Source organism: Durio zibethinus, chromosome 12 (genome assembly GCF_047325235.1).
Source record: "Durio zibethinus cultivar Kanyao isolate XHJ-2024 chromosome 12, ASM4732523v1, whole genome shotgun sequence".
NCBI lineage: Eukaryota > Viridiplantae > Streptophyta > Magnoliopsida > Malvales > Malvaceae > Durio > Durio zibethinus.
This window is the reverse complement of record NC_143173.1, coordinates 21,243,058-21,269,859: the sequence shown is the minus strand read 5'-3', so window position 1 is coordinate 21,269,859 and position 26,802 is coordinate 21,243,058. Positions and strand designations below refer to the sequence as shown.

The 26,802-nt window shown below is 29.8% G+C and overlaps 2 protein-coding genes across 8 annotated transcripts; one reads left to right on the top strand and one right to left on the bottom strand.

Moving 5' to 3' along the window:
• Positions 1-15,455: 15,455 nt before the first annotated feature.
• On the top strand, positions 15,456-19,213 carry LOC111295832 (uncharacterized). 5 transcript variants are annotated; one of them, XR_016326103.1, is made up of 6 exons: positions 15,456-15,840; positions 15,961-16,725; positions 16,989-17,214; positions 17,867-17,949; positions 18,093-18,277; positions 18,492-19,213. XR_016326103.1 is itself a non-coding variant. In XM_022889585.2 (5 exons), exons 2-5 carry the CDS (start codon positions 15,994-15,996, stop codon positions 18,156-18,158), a joined length of 1,107 nt encoding a protein of 368 aa, XP_022745320.2. In that variant the 5' UTR covers positions 15,456-15,840; positions 15,961-15,993; the 3' UTR covers positions 18,159-19,213. The 5 variants fall into 5 exon arrangements, 1 of the variants encoding a protein (XP_022745320.2); XR_016326101.1 differs by having other exon boundaries at positions 15,478-15,840; positions 18,501-19,213; XR_016326104.1 differs by having other exon boundaries at positions 15,478-15,840; positions 18,093-18,286; positions 18,501-19,213.
• A 470-nt stretch (positions 19,214-19,683) lies between these two features.
• LOC111295833 (ABSCISIC ACID-INSENSITIVE 5-like protein 2) lies at positions 19,684-26,396 on the bottom strand. Of its 3 annotated transcripts, XM_089741195.1 has the most exons (5): positions 26,274-26,396; positions 24,430-25,444; positions 24,227-24,298; positions 21,975-22,018; positions 19,684-20,096 (listed from the first exon to the last, which is right to left on the bottom strand). In XM_089741195.1, exons 2-4 carry the CDS (start codon positions 25,234-25,236, stop codon positions 22,010-22,012), a joined length of 888 nt encoding a protein of 295 aa, XP_089597321.1. In that variant the 5' UTR covers positions 25,237-25,444; positions 26,274-26,396; the 3' UTR covers positions 19,684-20,096; positions 21,975-22,009. The 3 variants fall into 3 exon arrangements, with proteins under 3 accessions (XP_089597321.1, XP_022745322.2, XP_089597320.1); XM_022889587.2 differs by lacking the exon at positions 21,975-22,018; XM_089741194.1 differs by lacking the exon at positions 21,975-22,018 and having other exon boundaries at positions 24,430-25,369; positions 26,274-26,380.
• Positions 26,397-26,802: the final 406 nt, after the last annotated feature.

The window sequence follows — 26,802 nt, the reverse complement described above, 5'->3', positions numbered from 1 at the left end:
ATTTGGTCTTTTAATTAATATATTGTCAACTATATATTTCTTCAACAACATAATATACCACCAGAATCACAAAATAAAATATACTATAGTTTTCACCTTTCACAACATTGATCTCATCTCAATATACATAAAATACTATTTAGTTCAATACTGAATTTGCTAAAATGACTAAGCTTTCAATTACTACATAATCAACTTCATCAACAATCACAAAATAAGCAATACTTTTTACCTTTTCACAAATGTGATCTCATCGCAATATACTATAAAGATAGTTCATCAATAATCATAATACACAACTAGAATCACAAAGCTATTTACACAATAATTTTTATTTTTCACTAAGTTTTTGCATATCAAAAGACATAACATATTATTTATTTTAATAAAGTAATACAGCAACTTGAAAGTATTCACAAAATCATTAGAAAGTCACATACATCGACAACTTTAAACTTCTTGTTAATGAAATTACCACATATTTCTAAATGTTTGTGAATGCAATTGAAGACTTCTGTAAAGATGGGTTCTTGTTGCAACTTTAGTGACTACATTCATTTAGATACATTCAATGAAATATGTAATAATGCAATTTATATAAAATTGACATTTAATGAAAAAATAACTCATGAAAAATATCATACCATTATCTTTTTATAAATAGGAAACGTAACTGAGTTGTTAGTGTGCTTAATAAAAGTTCTTTTTTTTTGTGTCCAATGATTTTATTTGGCTTTGGTAGAGATATTTTTTCATTTTGAAGTGTTTCATACATTTTCAATAAGAGCATCTTAAATTGGAGCTATAATCCACCTTCATGCTATCCCTTTGTACTGTATGATGTTATCAACTTTATGTTCTTTTATTACCAATTTCCTCTCATCGGACGATAGATCTTTCAATCATTTCTTGGTAATATTATTCCATACCTGTTGAATAAAAGCATATTTGACTCAGTCTACTAACATTTTTTTTCTAACATATCTAATAGTGAAATACAATAAATGATTGATAAGAATTTAAACTTTTCATTCAAATCAAATATATATATAATAAATATCTAATTACTACCTTAAATTTATCAAACATCATAAACTTTGCTAGTGCAGGAACTTTACCCCACGTAGACCAAAGATCAGTAAAATTCGCTTGAATTATTCTTGAAAGAACTAACGTTAATTGTTCAAAACAATTACTAATATCCATTTGTTAGTAAGATTATTTAAATTACACAAATTTCTTAAAAACAAATAAGAAAAAATTAATTATAAAAAATATGTCATACATTTCTCCTAACGGAGTAATCCACGACCCCTTGTTTAGATCTGACGAAGTCAATAATTATTTGCTTGCTCCTCTAGTCTTCTACCTTGTTATCGTACCTTCTTCTTCTATAAGCGGTGGTTCGTTGACCAATGATAGATTAATGTTATGATTCGTTGATGGATTATCCATCATCAGTGCTGAAATTGACCCGTATAGTGGATCATGCTCCATCGGTGGTGAAAAGAACTATATCGATCGTGAAAATGACTTGTATCATGAATCATGCTATATCGGTACTAAATAAAACTCGTATCATTGATCATGTTATATTTGGGCTAAAAAATATCTATGTTGGGGATCATGCTATATCAGTGCTGCTAATGATCTGATGTGTGATTCATCTTTCATCGATCTTACTATAGCACCACCTTGGTGAATAAAGCTTTTTGCACGACATCCCATCATATCTGTTATATAGAACATAATCATTTCATAAGTATTTAAAAGCACAAAATAAACATATATAATATTACTTTAGTATTGGAATATTAGATGAAATGAGCAAAATATATAAAAACAAGCATATCAAAACATTATAATTAAAATAGCCCAAATCAACTATTATATTTAATGTTACATATATTGACTACATCGAATAAATATTATATATAGCACTATAAGTCATACTTAATACATCAATCATAGCTAGAATGAGCAAACTTATGTGTTTCATCATGATCATCATCTTTTTCATATTTTTTTGCTTAAATCGCTTGTTCATAATCTATCTCTTTATAATCACCAGTAACAAGAATTGTAGGATTATCAAGTTCTTCTAAAATAATAATGTTTTGTGGAATAGAAACTTCAACTTTTTGGTACACGTCTTCTTTTAAATTAGTTGTTTGTTCTTCATCTCCATCATTATTACTTACATAATATATACTCTTAGCCTCTTTTTTTTAAGACTGCCCACCAATTATTTTGATCTCTTTTTCTAGAAAGATAGCTTGTATAAGAAGCTTGATGGACTTACAAAACTAAGACAAATGGTTCATTGATAGCAAGGACTGAATTATGTTTAATTTCAATAAAACCATGATAGGGATCTACCCTTACTCTTTTCTCCATATCAAACCAATGACATTTAAAAAGTATAACCTTATTCCCTGCTCTAAAATACTCTAACCCCATAATATCTTTCAAGATACCATAAAAGTCACACTCATAATCATTGTAACAACTTTCTTTCACACATACTTTATAATTCCTCATCCTTCAACTTTAGCTATAGTTAACTGTATAAAACTTAAAACCATTCACAAAATAACCTTTGAAACACTTAATTATGTGTTCGGGGCCATAAACTATCTTAACTATATAACAATTAATTTTGCTATTTTGTTTTGTAACCTATCTAATCGTAAAATATTCAAATTGATTATTGTTTTAATTATATGAAAATATTATTTCTATTCATATATACTATTATGCTCTAAACTTACAAATTATCTTAACTATTATGGAATCTTGCACACATGCTTTCTTCACTTTTTTATCACTTACATTCACAAATTCTCTTCTCATCGAGTCATCAAATATCCTATTATTGTAAATTATGAATTAGAAAATTTTAAAAACTAACTAGAAACAATACATAATCAAGTTGACATAGTACTTACTTAATGTAAGGATTTTTCTCTTCATAATTCGATAAAACATATAAGTGTGCCTTGGGATATTCATTCGTCAATAGCTATCGAAACTTATCTTATGGACCTAATGCTCGATCAAGATAAGTAAAAATAAAAAAATGTCCCCTAAATTCCATGACTCCTCTATTATCATTAAGTGAAACTTTATTCAATCTTGTTAACACATTTGGATCAAAATATAATGAGCAAAAAATGGATATCTCTTGGATAACATATGTCTCATATATAAATACTTTAACAAATGCTCAATTGGTGCATTTTTTCTTAAGATGATGAAAAAACATAATTATCATCATTGGATTAAATAACATAAATGTTATCAAGTGAAAATTAAATTAATAAATGTTAATGTTTAACAACTAAAATATTTACCTCTCAAATATATATGTCTATCAATAATGAACAAGTCTACCAATTTTTGCTTCATTAGGTAAGTGAATTAGCAAATGTTTCATAGAATCAGAGAAACTTGGAGGAAAATTCTTTTTTAATTTGCAGATTATTTTTACAATATGTTTATCCAACACTTCCATATGATCTACATGTAATTCAGTAGAACACAGATCTCTGAAAAAATTAGATAACTCAATAATTGCATCCTAAATGAAGTCAGGCACCAAATTACGAAAGGTAATTAAGAGTAATCAATGTATGAAAACATGACAATCATGACTTTTCATCTTGTAAAACTTGCAATCAACTATGTTTACGCAAAGAGCTATGTTAGATAAAAGCTATCAAGAAGTCTTAATTATTTAACCCGTGGACAAACATCTCTTCTCTACTCTTTGTTAAAGTGTAAGGAACTTTAGGCATAAAAACTTTCTCATTCTTTTCAATCAATTCTAACTCGGGTTGTTTGCAATACACCTTAAAATCTAGGCTAGCCTTTATGTTGTCTTTGGTTTTACCTTTAACATCCATCATTGTGTTAAACACATTGTCAAAGACATTATGCCCAATATACATCACATTAAGATTATGCCGAATAAGATTGGAATGCGAATAAGACAACTCCCAAAATATACTTTTCTTCACCCAATTATAACTTCACCACAATTGACTAATTTATGATCACTACATTTCATGCTAAATGTGATATTAGAAAAGCTATCTAACTAAGTCAAAATAATTTTCATTTGATAATGGAATAATAAATGAGTCATGTTCAATCTTTTTTTGAAATTTATCTCTTTACCTTTTAAAGGCTGATCAAGAGGCAAAAACTGATAATGACAATAGAAAAATAAGGCTTCTTACCATGAGCCAATCGAAAAGGCTTCATTTTCTTATATAATAAGGACACGATAAAATTCCATAAGTTTTTTATCCATAAAACAAACTATATGCAAGAAAATCATTAATTATCCATAAAATAGTTGCCCTTAAATGAAAATTTTATTTTCTATAAGTATCATAAGTCACAACACCATTCGATCATAATATTTTTAACTCATCTATTAAAAGTCTTAAGAAAAAATCAATATTTTGACCCGGACTACTCTTTTCTAAAATGACTATATCCAACAAGATATATTCTCATTTCATACATAACTATAGTGGTAAATTGTATATCAATATCATTACTGGCTAACAAGAGTATAGTTTCGCACTTTGATCAAATAAGCAAAAATAATAAGTACATAATCCTAATCTAAAATTTTGAACTTCAACTGCAAATGATTCATGTAAATACCTAATTTTGTCCGAGCAAAATTCAGTCATTTGTGAAGCACTTTAAATTTTGACTAGCTCAAATCCAACATTTCTTAATTTTGACAAGTTTTTAAAATCAAAATTGATATCAATTTGACCCAAATGGCCTAAAGTCAACTTTAGTCAAATTTGATTAATATTAGTCAAACAAAGTCAAACATAATCAAAATTGGTCAAACTTTGTTAAAACAGATATAACTCAAGTCAATCTTCAAAATTCACAACCCAATTAGAATCAATGTGATTTAAAATTAAAATTTATATTTTTAAAACACTAAAAAATTTAATTACGTTTTAAGAAATGTAAAATTATTGAAATGCCCTTAGAGATATTTTCGTAATTTGACCTTCTTGAAATTGAATTTTTATGAAAATTTTTAAAGTATAATTAAATATATTTTCATAGTTTTTGATGCATTAAAAACCCATATCACACCTTAGGATATATGAATTACAAAAATACCTTTTAAGAGTATTTTCGTAATTTGACATTTTCAATGTTAGAATTTTGTAAAATACTCTAGATCATGATTTGATATTAATTTATGATTTTTAAAAATTTGAAAACCTTCATTGGACCTTGAGAGGTGTAAAATTATCAAAATGCCTTTAGGGATAATTTCATAATTCGATATTCCTAAGGTTATTTTTTGCAAAACTTTTCAGATCATGTTTTTATAATATTTAATGATTTTTGATGCATTCAAAACAACTGCAGTATCTTAAGAGGTGTGAAATTATTAAAATACCCTTAAGCGTAATTTCGTAATTTCATTTTTTTGATGTTGGATTTTTGCAAAAATTTTCAGATCTCTGTTTCATTTTTTTTATGATTTTTTATGCTTTAAATCATTAAAATGAACATGACAGCATTGATTTCTAAGAAAATGGCCTAAAACCTGAACATTTTGTATTAAAGGTAAAATGGTCTTTTCACTTAATTTGAGGGCTTTAAAAATCACATCTTTGGTAGTAAAGAATCTAGACCATTGGATCACATTAGGAATCTTGATCTAATAGCTAAAGTTGGCTCTTTAAAACCAAAACAAGGGTGAATTATAAGCCATTGGATGCTTTTATGATCCAAGGGGTAATATTTAATTTTGTTGAGATAATCCTTCAGCATTTTCACTGAAGAAAAGTCAGTTTTTTGCATATTAAGAGAGGAGAGTAGTTCGTGAAAATAGGGAAGGGAAGAAAAAAATTGAGAAAAAAAGGTGAAAAGAAAATGAAAAGAAAAAAAGTAAAAAAGTAAAAAATCTTTCTAAAGGAAATTTGAAAGCATAATCCTTTTAATTTTCATCTTCAACTTTTGGCATTCTTATTCCATTTTCATAAGCATTCTCATATTTTTCTCTACATTTTTTTATTTTTTTAAAATTTTTTAGTTCATTTTTTTTTACTCAAAGCTTAATCCAAACTTTCATCCAATTAATTAATAATTGGATTAAAGCTAGAAAACATGCAAAAAACAAAACAATCCACCATTGAAAAAACAAGTTGGAGGTTCGACCAAACCTCTTTCATCATGCTCAAACTTTCTCTTAGCATTTCTTGTTGTTTTATTTGCTATTAATTGTTGTTTATAATGTTTAATTGATATGTTTACCATGTTTTTGCATAATTTTTGGTTGATTGTTGGTTGGTTGATGTTCTTATTCATGAAATTTTCTTGTTATTTTGGTTTATTACATGTTTGTTATTATGGTTCATTACATGTTATTTTGGTTCATATCATAAGTTTTTATATGGTTGATACATGTTTGGCTTGATAAAATGATGAAAGTTGTAAAAGAGCCATGGAGAAGCATTCGGCAAAGCTCACTATCCACGTTTGGTCAAACCTTCTTGATCCATTTATGGCCAAATGTTGCTTGATCCTAGGTATTTGATTATGTCTAAGTTATGTTTATTTAGTTTTCAAAATGTTGGATTAATTTTTTAATAAAAAAATTGTTGTTTTAAAGGTTGGTTTTAATGGTTTTTAAACTTGTTTGGTTGAGTTTTCAAAGAACAAAATTCTGGAACATTCAAATCAATTTCAAAAATATTTCATGTTTGATCCATTTTTCTCTTGAATTTTCACACATATCTTATTTGTGATTTAATTTTGTAAATACTTTGGTTTGTAATTATTTTTCAATGTCATGTTTTCGTCACAAGCATTCATTAATGATATTTTTGTAATTTGATTTTGTCACATGTATAATCTTATGAAACCCAAATCCCATAAAATCCTAAATTCCATAAAACCCTAAATCCTAAACCCATAAAGCTTAAACCATAAATCATAAACCCCAAACCTTAAATTGGAGCCCAAACCAACCCAAATCTTAAACCACCAACAAACCCCAAAGCAACCTTCAAACTCTAAAACCAATCATGCATTTGTTTTTCATTTTACCTTGTCATCACATACATTTTTATGTTTTCATGTATTTATACTTTGCCATTCATGTTATATTGTCATCCATTCATCGTATTATCATATTCATGCATCTATTTTCAAAAATATATTTTCAAAAGTAAAAATATTTTAAAATAAAATAATATCTCAAATAAATACAATCATCAAAATCTGGCCTAACTATAGAGAAACCTTCAATGATTATTATTTATACGATGTGTTATTAAAGTTTTATTGTCGCAATTTAAAAACCCTTAAATTATAAATATTTTTTAAGCTCTATCTAATTATAAGAGAATGAAATAGGTGTTTCAATATTTAAGCAATTTTCATCTTAATCCAAAACAAAAACAAAAAACAAGTTTTGTTTTTAAATTTTAATTTGTTTTTATTTTTCAAAAAAAAAAGAAAAAAATAATTAATTTTAAACATTAAGAAAATATGACCATTTTAACCAAAATTAAATGATAACATGCAATCAATTAGTACCATCTTCGACGGACGTTGTACGGATGCTAATCTTTCTCCTTGTATAACCGACTTTCATACCCAAATTTGATTTCGCAAACTGAAAATTTGTTTTTTTATAAAAATATTAAACCAATTTATATGTTTTATTAAAAGAATAAAAATTTTTAGGTGATTAATCACACCCTAAAAAGGATTGGTAATGACTCATTGTTTTGATTTTTTATTGAAAATATTTTTAGCCTCCATTTTCCAAACTTCCCCATTCGTTTGGCTTTCGAATCACCCATCCCTAGGTCCTGAGATGTTGTAACAATTCATGGCTATAGTTGAAATGTTCATAACCTTCACCATCAATAGTATGTCGAAGCACACAATCTTGACTTTGGTTATAGGCATGTCATGTCATATATTTAATAATTTTACTTGATATATAAAGTTTTTGAAGTCTCAATATCAGTGACATATAACTTAAGATTTTATAAGGAATATCTTATAATTTATCATCCACTGGCAACATATACTTCAATATGCTCATCAGATGATTAAAACATGACTCATTCATGTTAAATTCTAATTTACAATTTAAAAGTTACGATATCGTAAATAGGATTATGTGCTTCATGCAACCTAACCACAATGATTCATCTGTATTATTCAAGAAAGAATATAAGCTCACCATGTCTGCACTTGGATCTTTCTCCTCAATTCTTGCATCACTAGCATAAGAAACATCAACCCCGAAATCAAGATAGACAGCATTTATAACCATTTTAGTATATGAATTTTCTAATCTTACTTCACTAATCGTTTCGAAGGTATCCATACTTATTAATTATTGTCCTACTTGTAACTCTCCATATGAAACTCAACTCGTATAACTAAATGTAAATCCCTTATAATAAAGGTGCTCACGCACAGCATCCGTATTTAAAAACTATCTATTCTCACATTGGGTACAATAACACATCATCTTTCTATTACTTACAAAGTATGGTTTAGAATAAACATATCTAATAAATTCCTCTACATCATCGCATAAATTTTGAGTAATGTATCCACTTACATCTAAACAATAATACATTTAAGAATAATCTTTGTCCATTTTTTTAACCCTAATTGCATCATCACAAAGGTCAAAAAATATTACTCTTAGTACATTAAATTGAAAAATAAGTAATTAAAGTCTTGAAAAGTAATTACTAAATTTTAACACATGAACGCACTGACGTATGTTTTGGAGGTGTGTACATGAACAAAGGCTCAAAAGTCACATAGTTTGAATTGATAGTTTTTTATAAGCAATAAGAATTAAAAAAAAAAAACCAATTAAGGGAAAAAAAGTATTACCACTACTAACATTTGGAATCTTTTAACTCTACACTTGACACTTGAGTTTGAGATAACCAAAACTCTAAAAAAAATAATTGTTTATCATCATTCACTAGTTAGTAATCACTATTTTTTTGGGATAATATTTTACTATATAAAAAAATGTTATTAAAAAATAATATAAAATATATTATAAAGAATTCTTACACAATCTTTTAATTTTGACATAATCATCTAATAGTTGGTTTTGTAATATTTTTTTACAAATTTAAATAAATGAAATTTTATATCAAAATTAATATCTTGCAAAAACACTATCAATAAATGAGTAAGAATAATAAATTTTTTATTGATTTTTTGCAAATCATATGTGATAAATTGATAAATGCATGCTATTCATGTATCTCTCAAAAAATATCGAAATCTAAAACCAAGTAATGAAACTATACATTGGCAAAAAAGAGAAGATGAGTTCCATACCAAATTTTGCCAAGTCACAGGCTTAAAGGTGATCACGAACCTACAGCCAGAAGAAGATGGCATTAATCAACGATGAGGAGAGGAGAGGAAAGGAAAGGGAAACAAATTAAGGACTTCAGTCAAGGAAGAAAAGAAAAGAGGAAAGGGGTTTTTACATATAATTGACTTGTAGTGACGGATTTTTCATGGTAATTCAAAATTTTTTTGTCTTTTAATGACAAATTATCGATGAAATCCATTGGTATTTTTTACTTTTAGCGATGAATTATCAATGGAATCTGTCGCTAATTAAAAATTTTTCCTCCCAATTTAATTCCAAAAAACATATATATTTTTAAACTGAATTTTTTACAGACTGAAAAAATTCGTTGGTAAAATTTTTAACAATGGATTATTGATGATAGCCAGAAAAATCCATTGGTATTTCTAACTTTTAGTGATGGATTATCAATGGAATCCGTCGCTAATTAAAATTTTTTTCTCCCAATTTAATTCCCAAAAACATATATTTTTTAAACTGAATTTTTTACTGATTGAAAAAATTTGTTGGTAAAACTTTTAGCAACGGATTACTGACAATTTTTTTTGTCAGTAAAAATGGCACCAAATTCTCACTTTCCCGCCGCAAGTTTCCCTATGGAATACTAATGAATTATTTTTTGTCGGTTAAAAAATTTTACTTTTTTTTAATTTCCATTGGTAAACCATAAAAAATTCATTGATAATTACTGAAGAAAAATTCCTTTGGTAAACATTCGTCAGTTTTAAACTCATTTTTGGTAGTGATTTTTAATCTATTTGTATCAATTTTAATTTTTATAAAATAATTAAATAAATTATCATAACATGATAGGGAAAATAACTAAATAAGATAAAAAAAATTTTATGATAAATATAGGTCAAATGAAAATTTTTCAAAATTAGTTTTTTATTTGGTTTGAGCTTGACATTGAACTTGATTATTCAATAGATGGGATGATATTTAGATTAGGTCAAGTTGAAAATTAACAAATCAATTATTGATCCAACTTATAAAATTAAACATGTGTCAACCATTAAAACTTAATGAGATTCTTTTAATATACAAGTACAAATGATATTTTTCTAATATGAGCAAGATATTTTTAAAATTTGTTTGAGCCTAATCATTTGAAGTGTTTAATGTTCATGATTTGAGTTGGATCAGATTTGCATAATACCTAGATATGTATCAACACTTTATATATTTATCTAAACATAGCTCAAACCAACAATTCGAGTCTTAATTTTTGCTTAAGCATATTCAAACTTATAAATGATTAAGTTCAAGCCTACCCAAATAAGTTTTTTTTTAAATGATATTTTTATTTAATCTTTATTATTTTTGCTAAATATTAATGAGATTGAAAACTTTAATTTGAAAAAAAAAAATAGATTTCTAATTGTGTGACTTAAATGTAAAGGTAAAAATGAACTGAATATGAAAGAAATTTGTTATTTTTGTGACCTACTCGTTTCATTAACGAATCATAAAATGTGGTTTATAATCATTTGTTAAGTTTAATAAATGAATTCACAAAATCAAACTTGTTCACAAACTATTTGTAGAATGCTTTATTAATTTTCATAAATGAACTAATCATTAACAAACTTTATTATTCGTTTAATTAATGAATCTTAAAATATTATTTGTAATCATTTTATTAAGCTTAATAAATAAATAGAAACCGAACATGTTCACAAACTATTCGTAATAAAAACCGAATATGTGCACGAACTATTCGTCTAACATTCTAATTGTTTAACTCATACTTAAATCATACATATAAAACAGACTCATGAATCATGATCATGCTCAAAGCCGTATATTTATGTTCACCTCTAATGCTTTTTGCATCAAATCCTTTCATTATTCTTTCTAATTCATGTTCAAATCAAATACCCACGTCCAATTACAATTTGTATGACAAATCAAACTCAAAATTATTCTTTCAAATTTATGTTCAAATCAAACAATGTAAAATTTGTTAAAATTCATGTTTAAAATGAACCAAACATATGTATGTATGCATGTGCATGTGTTTTATTGTATTATAAACTTCACTAAAATGGCAAAATGCTCATATTGAGAGGTAAAAAAAGCTCAAAACTACACATTTAGGGACAAATCTTACTATCTTAACACACAATGTTTAGAAGGACAAATGGTAACATGAAAATTTCTAGTTGAATTGATTTCAATGTAAAAAAGTAGATATATGAAAAACCTTTTAGAAGGGAGAAGCAACCATCACCAGTATATGAAACAACAGCTGCCTCTGGAAGATGCAAATTGTGGTGCTCACTTAACTTATGTCTTGATTGAAACCAAAAACGAAAGCCAAAAGCTCATGCTATATGTAAAACTTTCACACTAGTCAATAGGCGATTGTTAGAATCGGGTCGATGGCGATCTACGAAGCTGATATTTTGGCTTAGGAGGTGGTGCAGAAAGTAGCATTTTTTCCAACTCCTATGAATATAAAATAAGAAATCACAAATGAATAAAAAGAAGATTAAAATTTTGAATATATAACGATTCATGTATGAAACCATGAACAATTTCGAATATATAAAGATTTGTGTATAAAACCATGAATAGGAAAAAATCGACCTATATGTTAAATCAGTTTCAATTTTTTCTATTAAATAGATTAAATCAGTTTGTGTCTTAGTTTAATTGATTTATTCGGTTAAGATTCCAAAACCAAACTGACCAAAATACTTGACAAAATATTATTAAAATTTTATATTTTAATTAATATAGTTTTTTCAATTATATTCTTTTACTTTTTATACAAAATTGATCTAAAAACCCTATTTCTTCTTTTTACTCTTGCTCTCTCGGACCGACCCTTCCTCACCCAGTTACCCTCACACATCGCCATTACCATTTCCTGCTTGATCTCAATGTCACAAGTCTCAATCAATGATCACTAACAACCATTTATACTAGACCTCACCTTTATCCGCATGATCTCCTCTGTCCTTTCACAACTATTCTTCATTTGCTTTCTTTATGGAATTTCCTTCTCGATCTTCTTCTCTTTTCTACAACTCAACTTAACTCAAGGTAAAATCCTTTCTTTTTTGGGATTTCTATTATAGGCATTTTCCATTTACCCATGCTTTCAACATGTTATGAAAGATCGTATGGCTCTCTGAGTCTTTGTTTGGGCTGTTCTGTTTTAGTTCCTTTTGTTTGGGCTATTCTATAGAAAGCATGAAACTTTTATTAAGTCAGAAATTCTATGAAGCATTTTTACTTCTGTAATTTGTGGGATTTTTTCTCTTGCACTCCAAACATTGTTGTTGGATTACCATACATAGCTAATAAAATATTCAGTTCAATTCTCCAATTGGGCTTTTGAAGGGCACTTGCAGAACAAAGAACATACCACTTTCTTACCAATCAGCATTTTTTTTTTTTTATCTAGAGCAGGTTCATGTGTTTCACTGTAGTATAATTGGTGAGATTATCGAAAGTAGTGGTTGAAACTGTGTAGTAGAAGTCACCAAGCTTGGCATATACTAGATGTCAAAAGTAGTGGTCGAAAATGGTTGAAACTATGTGCAAAAAAAGCCTTAAGGTGTCTCATTTAAAGTTGATGGAAAAGCCAAAAACCATTGTTATTTGTGAAACTTTTATTTAAGTATTGCTCATTAATTTAAAGTTGTTATAAGAATTATATGAATTATATTGAATGTTTAACACAAAAAATAATATATCATAATCAATTATATCAAAAAAAAAAATTGAAATCCATTAGATTAAATCATTTTTTTTTTCGATTTTATGTTATATTTAAGTTAATTTAATTTTTTTTTAAATCAAATTAATTAAATTAATTTTTTTATTTTTACAATCAAATTAATCGAAGAGACTGTTTATTCAGTCCTATCTTGTTCCCGATCACCAGTAATAGTTTTTACCTCAACTCAACTCCAAATCCAATGGCTATGCATATAACCACCATATTTGTGGCTGAAATTGATCGATCGTATTGTAGTCAACAACCTTCTTCACTATAGAAACCTTTTTGTTTTGTGCTATTGTTGGAGGAATAAAAAGTTGGTAAATAATAATAAAAAAAAAAAAAAGGTGGCGGACAATAAAAAAATGTAAGCTTTTGTTACTTGAAAAAAGAACAAGAATCCAAGCTTTGATAAGTTTTAAAAAGAAAAAAAATTTGTCAGCATATGCTTCCCAACCTCAAAAAACATTCTCAGTCCTTCAAAAACCTTTTCATTTCATTTTTAGCATCTTTTTCTTTATTTATTATATAGTTTAAAATGGGTGAGATGAAATTTGAGATCAATGAGTAAGCCCAATTTTTCGTTCAAATGGTTTTTTTTTTTAACATAAAACCTGGCCCAATTCTTTCTCAACTCAGTTATCTCTATAAAATGGAAAAAAAAAAAAAAACTCAGCAGCTACGCTCAAGGAAAACGACAAAAAGAAAACCTTTGACTCTCCACTCTCGCTTAATTTTGGATTTTATGGTAAGCTCCTCTGTTTTCTCGAGAAAATGTAGTAAAAAGAAATTTAAGCCACATTATAATAACTATTCTTGTATTTTTCTTCTTAAATAAAAAATTATCTCAATTAATTTTTTCTCAAAAATTTAAATTATGGTCGTTGACATATTTTTTATTACATCATATTTATCGTGATTGAAAATATAATATAGATCATCATAATTATAACAGTTAATATGATTGTGAATTTTTTTTTTAATTTTATACAACTTGTTATGAAATATAATAATTATTATAATTATAATAATAAATTTTGGTTTTTAAATTAATTTATGATATTTCATATTTTTTTAATTAAAATAAAAAATTTTGAGATAAATAATATTTATGTGAAGATAAATAATAAATTCAATATATTAATCATTTAAAATTAATTCTTCTTCATCTAAATTATAAAATAATTTTCTAAATTCCATCAAATCTTTCCCCAAATTTCTCTGTTTAAATCATATAAAAAATTTCTCAAAATTTTTTAATTTTAACTCTGAAATAATTTTTAAATTTTCTTATATTTTAATTTTGAAGCTAAAAAAAAGAAGAAAAAAAAAAAGCAATTTGATTAAACCCATAACCAAACCCCACCAAGTATCCCTATTCATCTATCTACATAATTAAAGTTGTAAATGTACCTCTCTGCCTCACCACATCATACCACGTGGCATAATTTCCTTCCTTTTTTTAGTTTTTTTTTTTCACCTTTTGCTTTAAAAAATAATAAATTTTTTTATAACTTATATCTTGTTATGTCACATGTCATGCCTTAATTAACCCTTTTTTTTTTCTTTTCTTTTTTTACTTTTTTTTTAAATAATAAATTTTAAAAAAATTATTCTAAAAATATATATTTGTAAAGATTTTACTTTTATTAAGCTTAGAACTCATTTATATTAAATTTTCTTTTTTTACTTTTTTTTTACCCTTTTCGATTTTTCTTTGTTTTAAATAAAAAAAGTAATTAAGATTTGTTTATTTCAGAAAGCACTTGAATGATGTATGATTTACAATCCTGTTTCATTTTGCATCGTGTGTCATTTTTTGAATTTTATTTTTTTCATATTTTTCATATTTTTCTTAAAAATTATTTAATAAATACTTTTAAAAATTATAAAATTATTATTATTAGTATTTTTTTATATGTGAGACCCGCTTATATAAAAAATTTTTGTGTTTTTCCTTTTTTATTTTTTTTATTTTTCTCAAATTTAAATTTTTTAAAAATATTTAATAAAATTTTTTTTAGATTTAATTTTTTTCACAAGTGCCACTTAATATTAATTGTATGTCAAGTGATGGACATTTTAATAATTATGTAATTCGGTTGTCACTCTAATTATGATTTAATGCCTGTTCAATTACAATCGAATAACATAATTCAAAGATCTATTTTTTTTTTATTTCAAAAGATTATAGTTTTCAAAAAATATAAAAAAATAAAAATATTTTATTTTATAATTTGTATTTCACCAAAATAAAAAAATTATAACGCGGTCAACCGGTCACTCTTCTAGTGTCAGCAAATCTCTCATAATGCTCCAAGCTTTTCTCTGGAGCAAAACCCACGCCCCTCTTTATCTCAGAACTCCGCACTTTCCTTTCAAGTCCTCAGTCATTTCTTTTTATTAAAATCAAAATGAACCCGAATATTCTCTTCATCCTACCCAATCCAATTTTGCCCTCTTCCAAGTTTCCCCCAGCCTACGCATCTCCTGTTTTCTTCCCTAATCCAAGAGAGTAGCCACGGCAGCAGTAGAAAAGCAACGCCTCTCCCTCTCATCTGGAAAGTTATAGAGGATATTTAGCTTCCTCAATTTTAAATATCAGAGGGTGGAGTGGTCATCGATGGGTGTTTTATTTGTAGTTTGAAGCAATATCACTTTCTTCAAAGTTCTCCAAAGTATTGTAAGAAATTTAAACTTTAAAAGATTGTTATTGTTTAAAACAAAATAATATCTTCTTGATCTGGATTGAGGCTGATATTTGACTGAGTTATGGTTTTATTTTTTGGTTTTTAATACGCAGGAACAGTAGGATCGATAATTTTGTTTCGTTTTAATGGGGAAAGTAAAGAATGTTAAATTTCATGAGGAAGTAGCTGATGTGTTGCAGGATTTAAGGTTTGATAGGGCTTTGAAGAAAAAATGCAGTATTAACAAATATTTGAATGAAACTGACATGGAAGAAGATATGATAGATTCGGATTATGAAAGGTTTTTCAGTAGTTTAGAACCTGACTATGATATCTTTATGGAGAATTTAGAAGAGGATGGGATACAGGAATTATTCTCAATTGAACTTCCATCTACTTCTGGTGCCTGGGAAATAATCAGTAACGAAGAACAGGAAGAAGGGCCATTTCAGAATGGGGAAAGAAAGAGAAATCTAAAGAATGATTGGAGAAAAGGAAAGGCTGGGGTTCGTCAGAATTTGGGTGGTTTTTTGAGGAGAGCAAAGACTAAGACGCCTAGATCTGCGAATAAATCTTTGGAGATTGGAACTGAGAGAAGTAAGAATAGAGTAAGAAAGAGTCCAGTTGATAAGAGCAAAGTAAATGGGGAAGCTGTTCGTTGTAAATCAAGTAGAGCACCTTCTAAGAAGATGAATTGTGATATGATAGATGAAAGTTTTCAAGTGTTTCTGGATTCTGGATTCAATGAAAGTGATGACACAAATATACATGGGAATGATGATGAAAGTTCTGATTTGGAGATACTTGCGGTGGATAACATTCCTTTTCATGAAGGAAATTATACACCGTTTGTACCATCAAAATGCTATCAATCATTGGTATACATATTTTCTTTGCAACTCTATATTGCATCTGTTCTTTTCTTTTTTTTTCCTTTTTTTTTATTCTAAAGGGGGGAAACCTACAACAAACTTAATAGGACAAACATCTAGGCCAAGACAATTTTTGTAGGTTCTAACCCCATCTGGAGGTTCTTGGAAGGGTTTTCTGTTACAATTTTTTTCTTCAATTTTGTATGTGCTGATTCTTTTACTGTTCTTTTCTGGTTCTATGTGCTTATTGCAAAAAAAAATAAAAAAAGGATGGTGAAGAGAGTTGGGATGGCATCAGAACTTCTAGTCAGTCTCAATTTAGGGAGAAGCTTATGGATCTTCTTAAAATTCCTTGTGACCCAAATGAGTTTGAAAATCTTTGGCGAGAAGTAACTTGCAGAAAACCTGTTCAGGGTGCTAAAGTGTTACGTTATGGACGAATGAAATCATATTCAACCAAAACTAACGGAAAATCATACCTTGATTGGTACAAAGGTAACTTTGTTTTCTCCAAATTTGTTGATGTGTTTTTTTATTATAAAAATGTAAATTATGTTTATTATGTACATTAGTAACTGAGGCTGTTGCCACTTGCCTGAAGAATTTGTTATAGGTAGTGCAGTTCTATCAAAATGATCCTATGACTTTTTTCCACACAAGAAACAAAATCTCACAAACAAAGACTGATGCCCAAATTTTTATCCTATTACTTTTCTAAAATGGGTATGTTGTGTCCTGGTTTAGTAATGTTACTCTGTGCTAGATGATTCCTGGACTCTCAAGTTATGTTCCATAAACTCTATTCTCCTCACTCTGTTTTTTTTTTTTTTTTTTTGTTATTCCACTTGCTTGTAATACAATTTTATGTTTACTTTAATAAGATTGCTATCTGGTATTCCTCAAAATGCAGTTCTCATCAAAGAGATTGTTTTTGCAAGTGATTTGAGTGGTTCTTCCTACCTTTTCTTTTTCCCTTCAGATTTTGTAAGATTATTTTGCTTTGGTTCCATAGTTTTTGTTGAGCAGAACTTATTGAGCTTGTTAACTGTTTCCTTCTGTAGTTTCAGTATTTAATTCAGCCTTCATACAGTTTAAATGAAATTCTCAAACAATGTTAGCTTTAATGTTCATTTTGTTACTTTTGCAGAACTAGGAATGAAAATTGATGAATTCAGGCATGATCGACGTAAAATTTTATTTCTCTTACGTGGATTTTTCTTTTGGTTGAAGGTGAGTGTTTTATATCATTGGTGTATCCTAGCAGAGATTATGACACCTATGTCTCAAATGGCTGCTTGGTGCGAATGGAATAAACTAGTGTTTTCTCTTTTTGAGCAAATCTTCTAAATGTATAGCTGTGAATATTTTGTCAGAATACTGCTCATGAAGGTGCATTTCAGCCTTGGTTGGACGCATTATATTTGAATGCTTTGGGATGACCAGAGATTTTTTCTGAGTTGAGATCAATATATCTAAATATTATAAAGCAAATGTTGACAGATGCAGCTGTAGCATTGGGCACACACGTATAAGACCTCACTTGCAAAGATTTTGACAGGTAATGAATGTATGTATCAAGTTTCTCCGCTGAAGATTTTAAGTTTTGGTGGCCAAAGATTTTAATCTTGATGCAACATTGTGAATTGTGATGCTTTTTAAACTGATACTAAATATGTGGCCATCTTTCTATGCTCTTTTGCTAGCCATTTTGTGAGAATCATATATCTTGACTGACTTGAATGCAATGCCAATACTTAATAGTTTCTATTTAGCATTTACAGAACTCGATCAGAACATTAAAAAGAAAAGTGGGTTACCTCATAGTGATCCACAAGCTCTTGGAAGTATGAATAAACTTTGGTGCAAGTTTCAGGAGTCCAGATGAACTCATCAGCGGGGTCAAGTATAAGGGTGAGTTTATCCTTTTGTGTTTGATCGAAGTCAGAGGTCTCCGGATCAATGTAGGCAGCATAGATTCTGACATGCTGTGTGACGCTGCTGAGCCACTGCCCTCCATATTCTGTGTCATGTTTTTGCTCTTCACATTGGGTTGTGGTTTCACTGGCCTTGGTTGTGTAGGTTGTGGCTTCACCTTTTCTTACTCTTCTTGCACTTTTGCATCTTGTGTTTCTTGTGCATCACCTACTTTAGCTTGCTGCTGAGCTGAAACTGAAACTACCCTTCTCTTCCTCAAATCTGTCTTTCCTCAACGTGGAGAATTTAGTGCAAGCCATGTAAGAGGAAGTTGCGGCCATGTTTGAAATCTCAAGGTTTGAGTGGATTTTGCTCTCAACAATCTCAATACTATTTTATGTATTTTATTCAGAAAATTGCATTTTAGGACCCCTGTTTTTGTTAAATTCATCTTAGTCTTGTGAAATTCGATCCATTTGTTTTGTGAATAAGGCTTTCTTTTTGTTTTTTGTTTTTATCGGGGGTTGAGTAGAGCATGCATTTGAATGTGGTGGAGAAACAAAGAAAATTTGTTGGTCTCCTTTCTCGTTTAAATTTACATTCAAATTGTTATTTTTGTGATCTACTTGTTTTATTACCGAATCATAAAATGTGATTTATAATCATTTGTTAAGTTTAATAAATAAATGTTAATGAACAAAAATCGAAACTATTCATAAAATCAAATTTATTCATAAACTATTTGTAAAATGCTCTATTAATTTGCCCAAATGAACCAAACGTCCTAACAAAATTTATTATTCGTTTAATTAATAAATTTTAAATGTTATTTGTGATTATTTTATTAAACTTAATAAACAAATAAAAATCAAACATATTCATAAAATTATCTGTAACAAAAACCGAAAACATTTGCACGAACTATTCATCTAATATTCTAACCGTTTAACCCGTACTTGTATTCTAATAGTTTAACCCATACTTAAATCATTAGTATGAACGGACTCAGGAATCATGATCATACTCACAGCCGTATGTTGTATTATAAACTTCACTAAAATGGCGAAATGCTCATATCAAGAGGTAAAAAACGCTCAAAACTACACATTTAGGGACAAATCTTACTATCTTAACACACAATGTTTAGAAAGTACAAATGGTAACATGAATATTTCTACTTGAATTGACTTCACTGTAAAAAGTAGATACATGAAAAACCTCTCAGAAGGAAGAAGCAACCGTCAGCAGCATATGAAACAACAGCTGCCTCTAGAAGATGCAGATTGTTTTGGTCACTTAGCTTATGCCTCAATTGAAACCAGAAACAGAAGCCAGAAGCTCACGGTATATGCAAAACTCTCACACTAGCCAGTAGGCGATTGTTAGAATGGGGCTGATGACGTTCTACGAAGCTGATATTTTGGCTCAGGAGGTGGTGCAGAAGGCAGCATCTTCTCCAGCTCCTATGAATATAAAATAAGAAACCACAAATGAATAAAAAGAAGAAAAGAATTTCGAATATATAAAGATTTGTGTATGACCATGAACGAAAACTAAATGCAGAAGCAAACGTCAATTGAAGGAGAAAGATTTTGGAATGTACAAAGATGCATCAAACACCTTCAGTCTTTAATTGACCAAAAATGTCTTCAATATCATTTCTTCTTGTCCTACTCCCCAACCAAGGTAAGAAGTGATAGGAAAGCTATGTCTTACAATGATGACCAAACAAGACGACATAGTATCAAAAAAAGAAATTGTGGTGACCAATAAAACGAGGAAAAATCTTGTATCTGATCGAGCATCATTAGCATCAGAAAGCATATAATTCCACAAAACGTAACTTGACCTCCATGCCAATTTGTGGTCAGCTTCTATTTTCTTTATTTATTTAATTGCTGGACAGAGTTTATAAAATGATATGCAAGACAGTATGGTATACATGAAGGCAGATAATAAAATCTGGGTACCCTATCCCTCAAACCTGCTAAGATCCAGAGCACACTACAATGTCCAAATAATGCAGAACAATAGAGCATTGTTGAGGCTAATTATCAATAAATCCTAAAATGAGCAAGATTTGCAAGCTATTTTGCTTTGACAATTCATTTTCCTTGAAGTACTTCTGTTCGGCACACATAAGGTGCACATGGGAATGGAGGTCCAACCCTCCAAATATATGGAAAAACTTTTGAAAAAATTGAACATATCTGTGTCAGACAGAACCCATATCCGACACTCACCCATAGCCTTGTATTACATTGGCACCCTGGAGGTGCCTCCTTAGTGCTTTTGTTCGTTCACTCATCAAAAAAATATGAATATATATATATATATATATATATATATATATTACAAGATCACTGAAACTTGAAATTCTAATCATTCAGTTGCTTGGGCCAATTTACAATGCAAGTTAAATGGGGAGAGCTTAGGCAGGAAAATTGTGTAACAAGAATGAAAGAGATGAACAAGGCATACCAACAATTCATCTTTTTATCCATTAACAAAGGCATATATTAAGCCAAAATCCGCCAGGAAACGAAAGCAGTTTCCACAATTGATGGAAATTGTAGTTTTCAATGTTTTTATATTTCCAGGGTGCATGTGAAATTGCAATGGCACAGCTGGCAGGGAGTGGGGTAACTCAAATCAAAGTAAAGTTGGTTGTACAGAGTGCAGTATGGTTCCAGGCTTAATTGGATGAGAAACGAAAATATGGGCTTGGCAGTGGATGGGGAAGTTCGAAATTTGAGGGCTGAAAGCACGAAAACAAATTAACAAATTTGGTTGCTGTCTGCAGCTGTTTCTAGTATATTGCACAGTAAATTAAAGATCGCAGGTTTAGTCTGTTGGTAAATTGATTTGAGTAGGATAACAGTTTGTAGGAGGAATTCAAGGTTGAGGGATTTGTGTAGGATATTGATGGGTTAGTAGAACCAAAGGTTTGAAGTGTTTTGGTGGGCTTCACATACCCTCCCTACCACTCCCTTTCCATTGAATGGTTTCCAGACAGAGCCATCAGTCTCCCTCTTTTCCCCTCAATTCAAACAAAGCATTAGACATACTACGGTCTCAAATGGTTCACAGCTAGGTTGCTTTATATGAAACCAAAAATGTATAACACCAGCTGCTGATAAACTTGTTCCCTAACCTTGGTCCGAACTCCTAAGTATCCTAATCTCGCATGGACTTGAAAATCGAGATTCAAAATAGGAAATTAAGAAGGAGAAAAACCGAGAAACATTAACACTCCATTTGGTAGTAATATAGAGAGGAAAAAAGAAGGAAAAAGTTTAAAACTATGAGCTACAAAATAGCATGTTGTTTTGAATCCCAACCATTAGATTAAAGAATTTTTTCATCCTTCCTTCTTTCATCCTCCCTATCAAAGAAAGAATAAAAAAATAGATCCATTAGACTCAAAATCGCCAAATTCCAGCTATTGTAAAATTAACAAGTACCCAACATTTAGAAAAATGAAAACAGAACACAGTTATTAGGATTTAGCAAAAGGTAGGATTAAGGCCCAATGATGATAGTTCGCTACTTTAGACCAATCAAATGACCAGAACAAACTTTGAATTCTCATAAACCAACAACCCTAGTTAAATTGAAGAATGCATCAAGCTGAATTTAGGAAACTGAAATACAGCATTCTCAACAAGGATTAGAAGCTCTAGATCAGGCACTAATAAAACAAAAATTGTGCACTATATTGATCACACCAACAACAACAATGCAAATTAGAGGACTAAACCAAACAAACAACTCATTTTAGAGATGTCAAAGTTCCCAATACAACTTCGCAGACAGAACAAAAAAACAAATAAAGCTAAACAACTGGCAAAATCCTAAACAACCACTGCAGACAATTTTATTGTCCAAAATGTCTTCGTTAGAGAAATGTTTATATTCTTCAACATGGAAAGCTGTCCTGCAGCAAGATTTATCAATCTTCCAGTAAAATTCAACTAAGTATCTCTCTAGCTAATTTGTGAAGAAACGATTCATCCGAAAGCATCATGATAAAGGTCTCTATAAAGCAGTTTATCCCACATTAGTTTAGTTATGGCTAGCTGGGCTCTTACATTCAGGGTGCTCCCCCACCTATTGCTATTTAATTTTAAGTTGACTACTTTAACATGCAAGGTTTATATTGTACAATATGCCGAAGAAGTTCTGCAGCAAGATTTATCAATCTTTTGGTAAAATTCCCATGAGCATCACTCTAGCTACTTTATGAAGAAACGTTCATCCTAAAGCATCATGATAAAGGTCTCTATAAAGCAGTTTATATTTATTCAAAATAAGAAAAGCAGTTTATCCAACATTAGTTTAGTTACAGCTAGCTGGGTGCTTATATTCAGGGTGCCAAGAGTCTTCATTGCCCCATTTTTGCTAGTATTTGCTACCTTATTTCAGTAATCCACATGATAGGCCTATTTGTCTCAATTATTGGTTTTGGGGCCTTAAATGGGAGTGTTAGTTGGTGAACACCACTTTAGTTAACTTTAGATATTGTTCTAACCTTATATTGGTTTAAGGTTGAATGCCTTAACAATCTTAAAACAAGCATGGGAAAGTGACTATATTTCTTGATAACAAGTGCACTGACTAAAATTTTCACTTCCTTTTCACTGGCAATGGAATTTTTATTTCAGAAAGGAAGATATTTGCTAAACAAGCTTTATATCAGAAGTTTTCAACATAATTATTACACACAAAAGAAGATGAAGATATATAGATAAATAACAGTTAAAACCTAGCTTTACTACCACAAACTGGTTTATCAGAAACGAAAAGGGCTACGTCAAGCACACTTAATGGTGTTGAGAAGTGACCTTAGATAGCACCTAGCAACCAACAGGGTCAATGCATAGACTTTGCAGTTGCCAGGTGCTATATGATAGGGTAATGGCAAGGAATGCAGGATAGTGTTTCCATAAAGCAGGGTTTTTGTGATTTAATAGGAACCTGAATCTTAGTTCAGTTCAGGCTAAATAAACTTTTATATCTGTTTCCTCTAAATATTTTCTTCTATTTAGGTTCTGAGAAAAGGGAACAATATAAATATCATGATTTAAACTGTACAAGGAACAGCTGCAGACCACTAGGTTATCCCATTAATATCATACAACTGAGATCACATACAGAGACCAAAAGCTTGATTGCTAAGCTGTTGGAGTGTTTAATATCATCCATCAATTATGGAAAAATGGAAATTATGGACTGAAAAGCAATCATTGGGAATATTTAAGTTCTAAGAGTTAAGTACACATTTGCAAGAGGTGTGGACATGAAGGTACTTAATGCATTAAAATGGTTCAATAATATACGTCTCAATCTTAAATAAAGCATATAGACATAACGTATACAGTTTATCAATCTAAAGACAAAAGTAAATAGATATTAGGAAACACAAACACAAAAATATTAATTTTGACTTTTGAGTAAGATGAAGTCTATCCTCTCTTTCAGAGAACAGACTGAAAAAAAATGCAATTATTCTACGTTAAAAATAAAAGGGGTTTCAAGATGGTCAATTGAAAGTAAATGAATCAGGAAAGTATCTATATAAGACAGATCTAACCTTTCGTTTCCTCAGCCTCTCATTTTCCTCTTCTAGACGTGAAACTTTGTTCTCCAGTTCATTAGTATAAGCCTGTTTATAAATATCTTTCAGGTCACTAGATAATTCAGAAAACAAATCATAAAACATTTTAAAGAAATGCAAAAGGAACAGCATGACTGTCAAGTATCAAATTTGAGAGATAAAAACAAATGAAAGCTGACCTGCTTCCTTGCTCGTGAACGTGCAGCAGATTCCCTGTTCTTTATCATCCTCTTCTGTCTCCTTTCAACATTTTTTTCAACCATGTCCTCAGGGGCACCTCTTTTCCTTCCAGATGCCTGTGTATCTGATAATGTTCCCATCAAAGGCGATGGCAATGGCACCTGGTTCTCTGGGTAAGAGACATCCATTACAGCAGTAGCCCCTATGGCTAAAGGCTGTGGCATAGGTTGGGCTGGCATATAAACCCCCATTATGCCTTGTTGTGGATGCTGATATTGTGGGTACTGCATCCACTGACCTTGTTGTGCAAACTGCGGTGCAACACTTAGATCAACCCCAGCAACAGAAGCACCACCTTTTTTATCTGCAGACGCTTCAACAACAACTCCTGCTTTCACAAGAAAATCCTCCAATGTCATTTCTCCAAGGGTAGGCTGCCTTTCTCTAGATTTCTTTTCCCCATCATTTTTGCTTTGTTGAATATCTCTCCAAACCTCATCAACTGTCTTCTTGCTCAAAGAACTAGTTAATGAAAAACTCGCCTGACGCTGCAGAGTAGTTTGATTGGTCAGTGCTGTGCCTTCAGTTTCCATACCAAAAGTCTGGTTAGCCTCCACTGTCCATACATTCTTGAGAAGCTCATCTAGGTTCATGCTACTTAGAGGTTTTCCCAAGTCACCCAACTGATTTTGAACCTCATCCAGCGTAAGATTATACATCGAATTTTGCCATGTTAAATGCTGAAACTGTGACTGTTTGCCATTACTACCACTATCACCTTGAGACCCCATTGTCTGAATTCCCATGTAAGTACTTTTACTTGAAGCCACTAGTTTTCCAAATTCCCAAACATAAATTCCTAGACAAACGACTATATCAGTCCTAAATTCCACCTGAAACCCACCACAATAACTGAACACCTAAAGCTTCACCAATCACCTGTCAGCCCCAAATTTTAGCCATTCATTTCAACTCTCATCAGTTAAATGATCCGAAAACATCTTTCTCATATACCTAACAAGATATGGAGACAAAATAAATAATTCTCTACTTCTCTTAAAAGTAACTGAAATGATCAAATACATTTCACTTCAAGAATAAATGCATACATGCATAGGGCAGACCACAAACTCCCCTCTCATTGAAAGTTCCTCAAAACCAAACCCTGTATTGAATAAACTAAAATACCCAAAAGCCTAATATAACAAATCCCACCTCCAAAAACCAATAGAAAGTACAATTTTTCCAACATAACAATGAAAAAAACAATACAAAACCCTAAAATTACAAAAGGATCCACATTCAAAAGTCATTAGAAAAAAAACAAAACCCAAAAGGCAGAAGGGAAAAAAACTTGATAAAAAAACTAGCAAAGAAGCAAATCAGACCCAGTTATTTACTGTCCTCAGATACACCAAAACTGGGGCAAAAAAATAAGAATCATAAAAAATAATCTGCTGCATGCAAATGGAAATGGCAAAAGTTTAGATTCCATTGACGAAATAAAAATAAAAATCGGGAAGAATCCAAAGCATTACCAAATCCTCAGATTATTACACCATTAAAAAGAAAAGGATAAACTTATTGCATGAAACAAAAATCAAAGGCGTTAAAATGAGAACTAAAAAGAAAAATATTGAAACAAATCTGAATGGAAAGACAAAGAAAAACCCAAAAAAGGATCTAAGCTGAGGTTGTTTCTTTATTACAAGACAAAGACTGAGAATAAAAAAAAGAACGCAGAAAAGCAACTGTCAACAACAAGAAAAAAAGAAAACCTTAAAAAAACAAAGTAGGTAAAAACTGAAAGGAAGAGTTTAAAAGAGAAAAAAGGGAAGCTTACTTGGATTTGGGGAAAATGGAGAATGAGAGCGTGTGCATTTGCAGATGAACAAAGCTTTGGAGAAGAGAAAAAGAGCAAGTCCCAAAAAAACTAAATGCCCAAAACATTTTTAATTTTTTTTATATTAATATAAGTAGCAAAGTGTTTTAATTGGCCCGAATTCTTTTTGTTTTCTTTGTAAAATTTGGTAAAAGTGATACTTATGACTCGTGGGGTTGTCCCCATTGGAAACCATGATACCTCGCACAGCCAAATGGCACTTTCACGTGCAATGCAACCTTCTCTTTCTTTCTTTCTTTCTTTCTTTCTTTCTTTCTTTCTTTTTCTTTCTTTTTTTTTTTTTTTTTATCATTATTTTTCTTCCAATTCTCGCCTATTCTTATTCTAAGAAAATCTAAAAACTTAAATAAATTACTTATCTTTTCCATTTTATTCATCTATTTCTTAGATATTTCAAAATTATGTTTTCTTTTTTTCTTATGAATAACTAATTTTTTTATTTTTATATTTTAAAATTACTTTTCATAAT

Coding starts and splice junctions, on each gene's coding strand:
- LOC111295832 (XM_022889585.2), top strand. CDS start 15,994: ATGGGGAAAGTAAAGAATGTTAAATTTCATGAGGAAGTAGCTGATGTG. Junction 16,726..16,988: donor CAAAATGCTATCAATCATTG/GTATACATATTT, acceptor AAATAAAAAAAG/GATGGTGAAGAGAGTTGGGA. Junction 17,215..17,866: donor ATACCTTGATTGGTACAAAG/GTAACTTTGTTT, acceptor TTACTTTTGCAG/AACTAGGAATGAAAATTGAT.
- LOC111295833 (XM_022889587.2), bottom strand. CDS start 25,236: ATGGGAATTCAGACAATGGGGTCTCAAGGTGATAGTGGTAGTAATGGC. Junction 24,299..24,429: donor GTTCACGAGCAAGGAAGCAG/GTCAGCTTTCAT, acceptor ATTTATAAACAG/GCTTATACTAATGAACTGGA. Junction 20,097..24,226: donor AGAGGCTGAGGAAACGAAAG/GTTAGATCTGTC, acceptor TTATATTCATAG/GAGCTGGAGAAGATGCTGCC.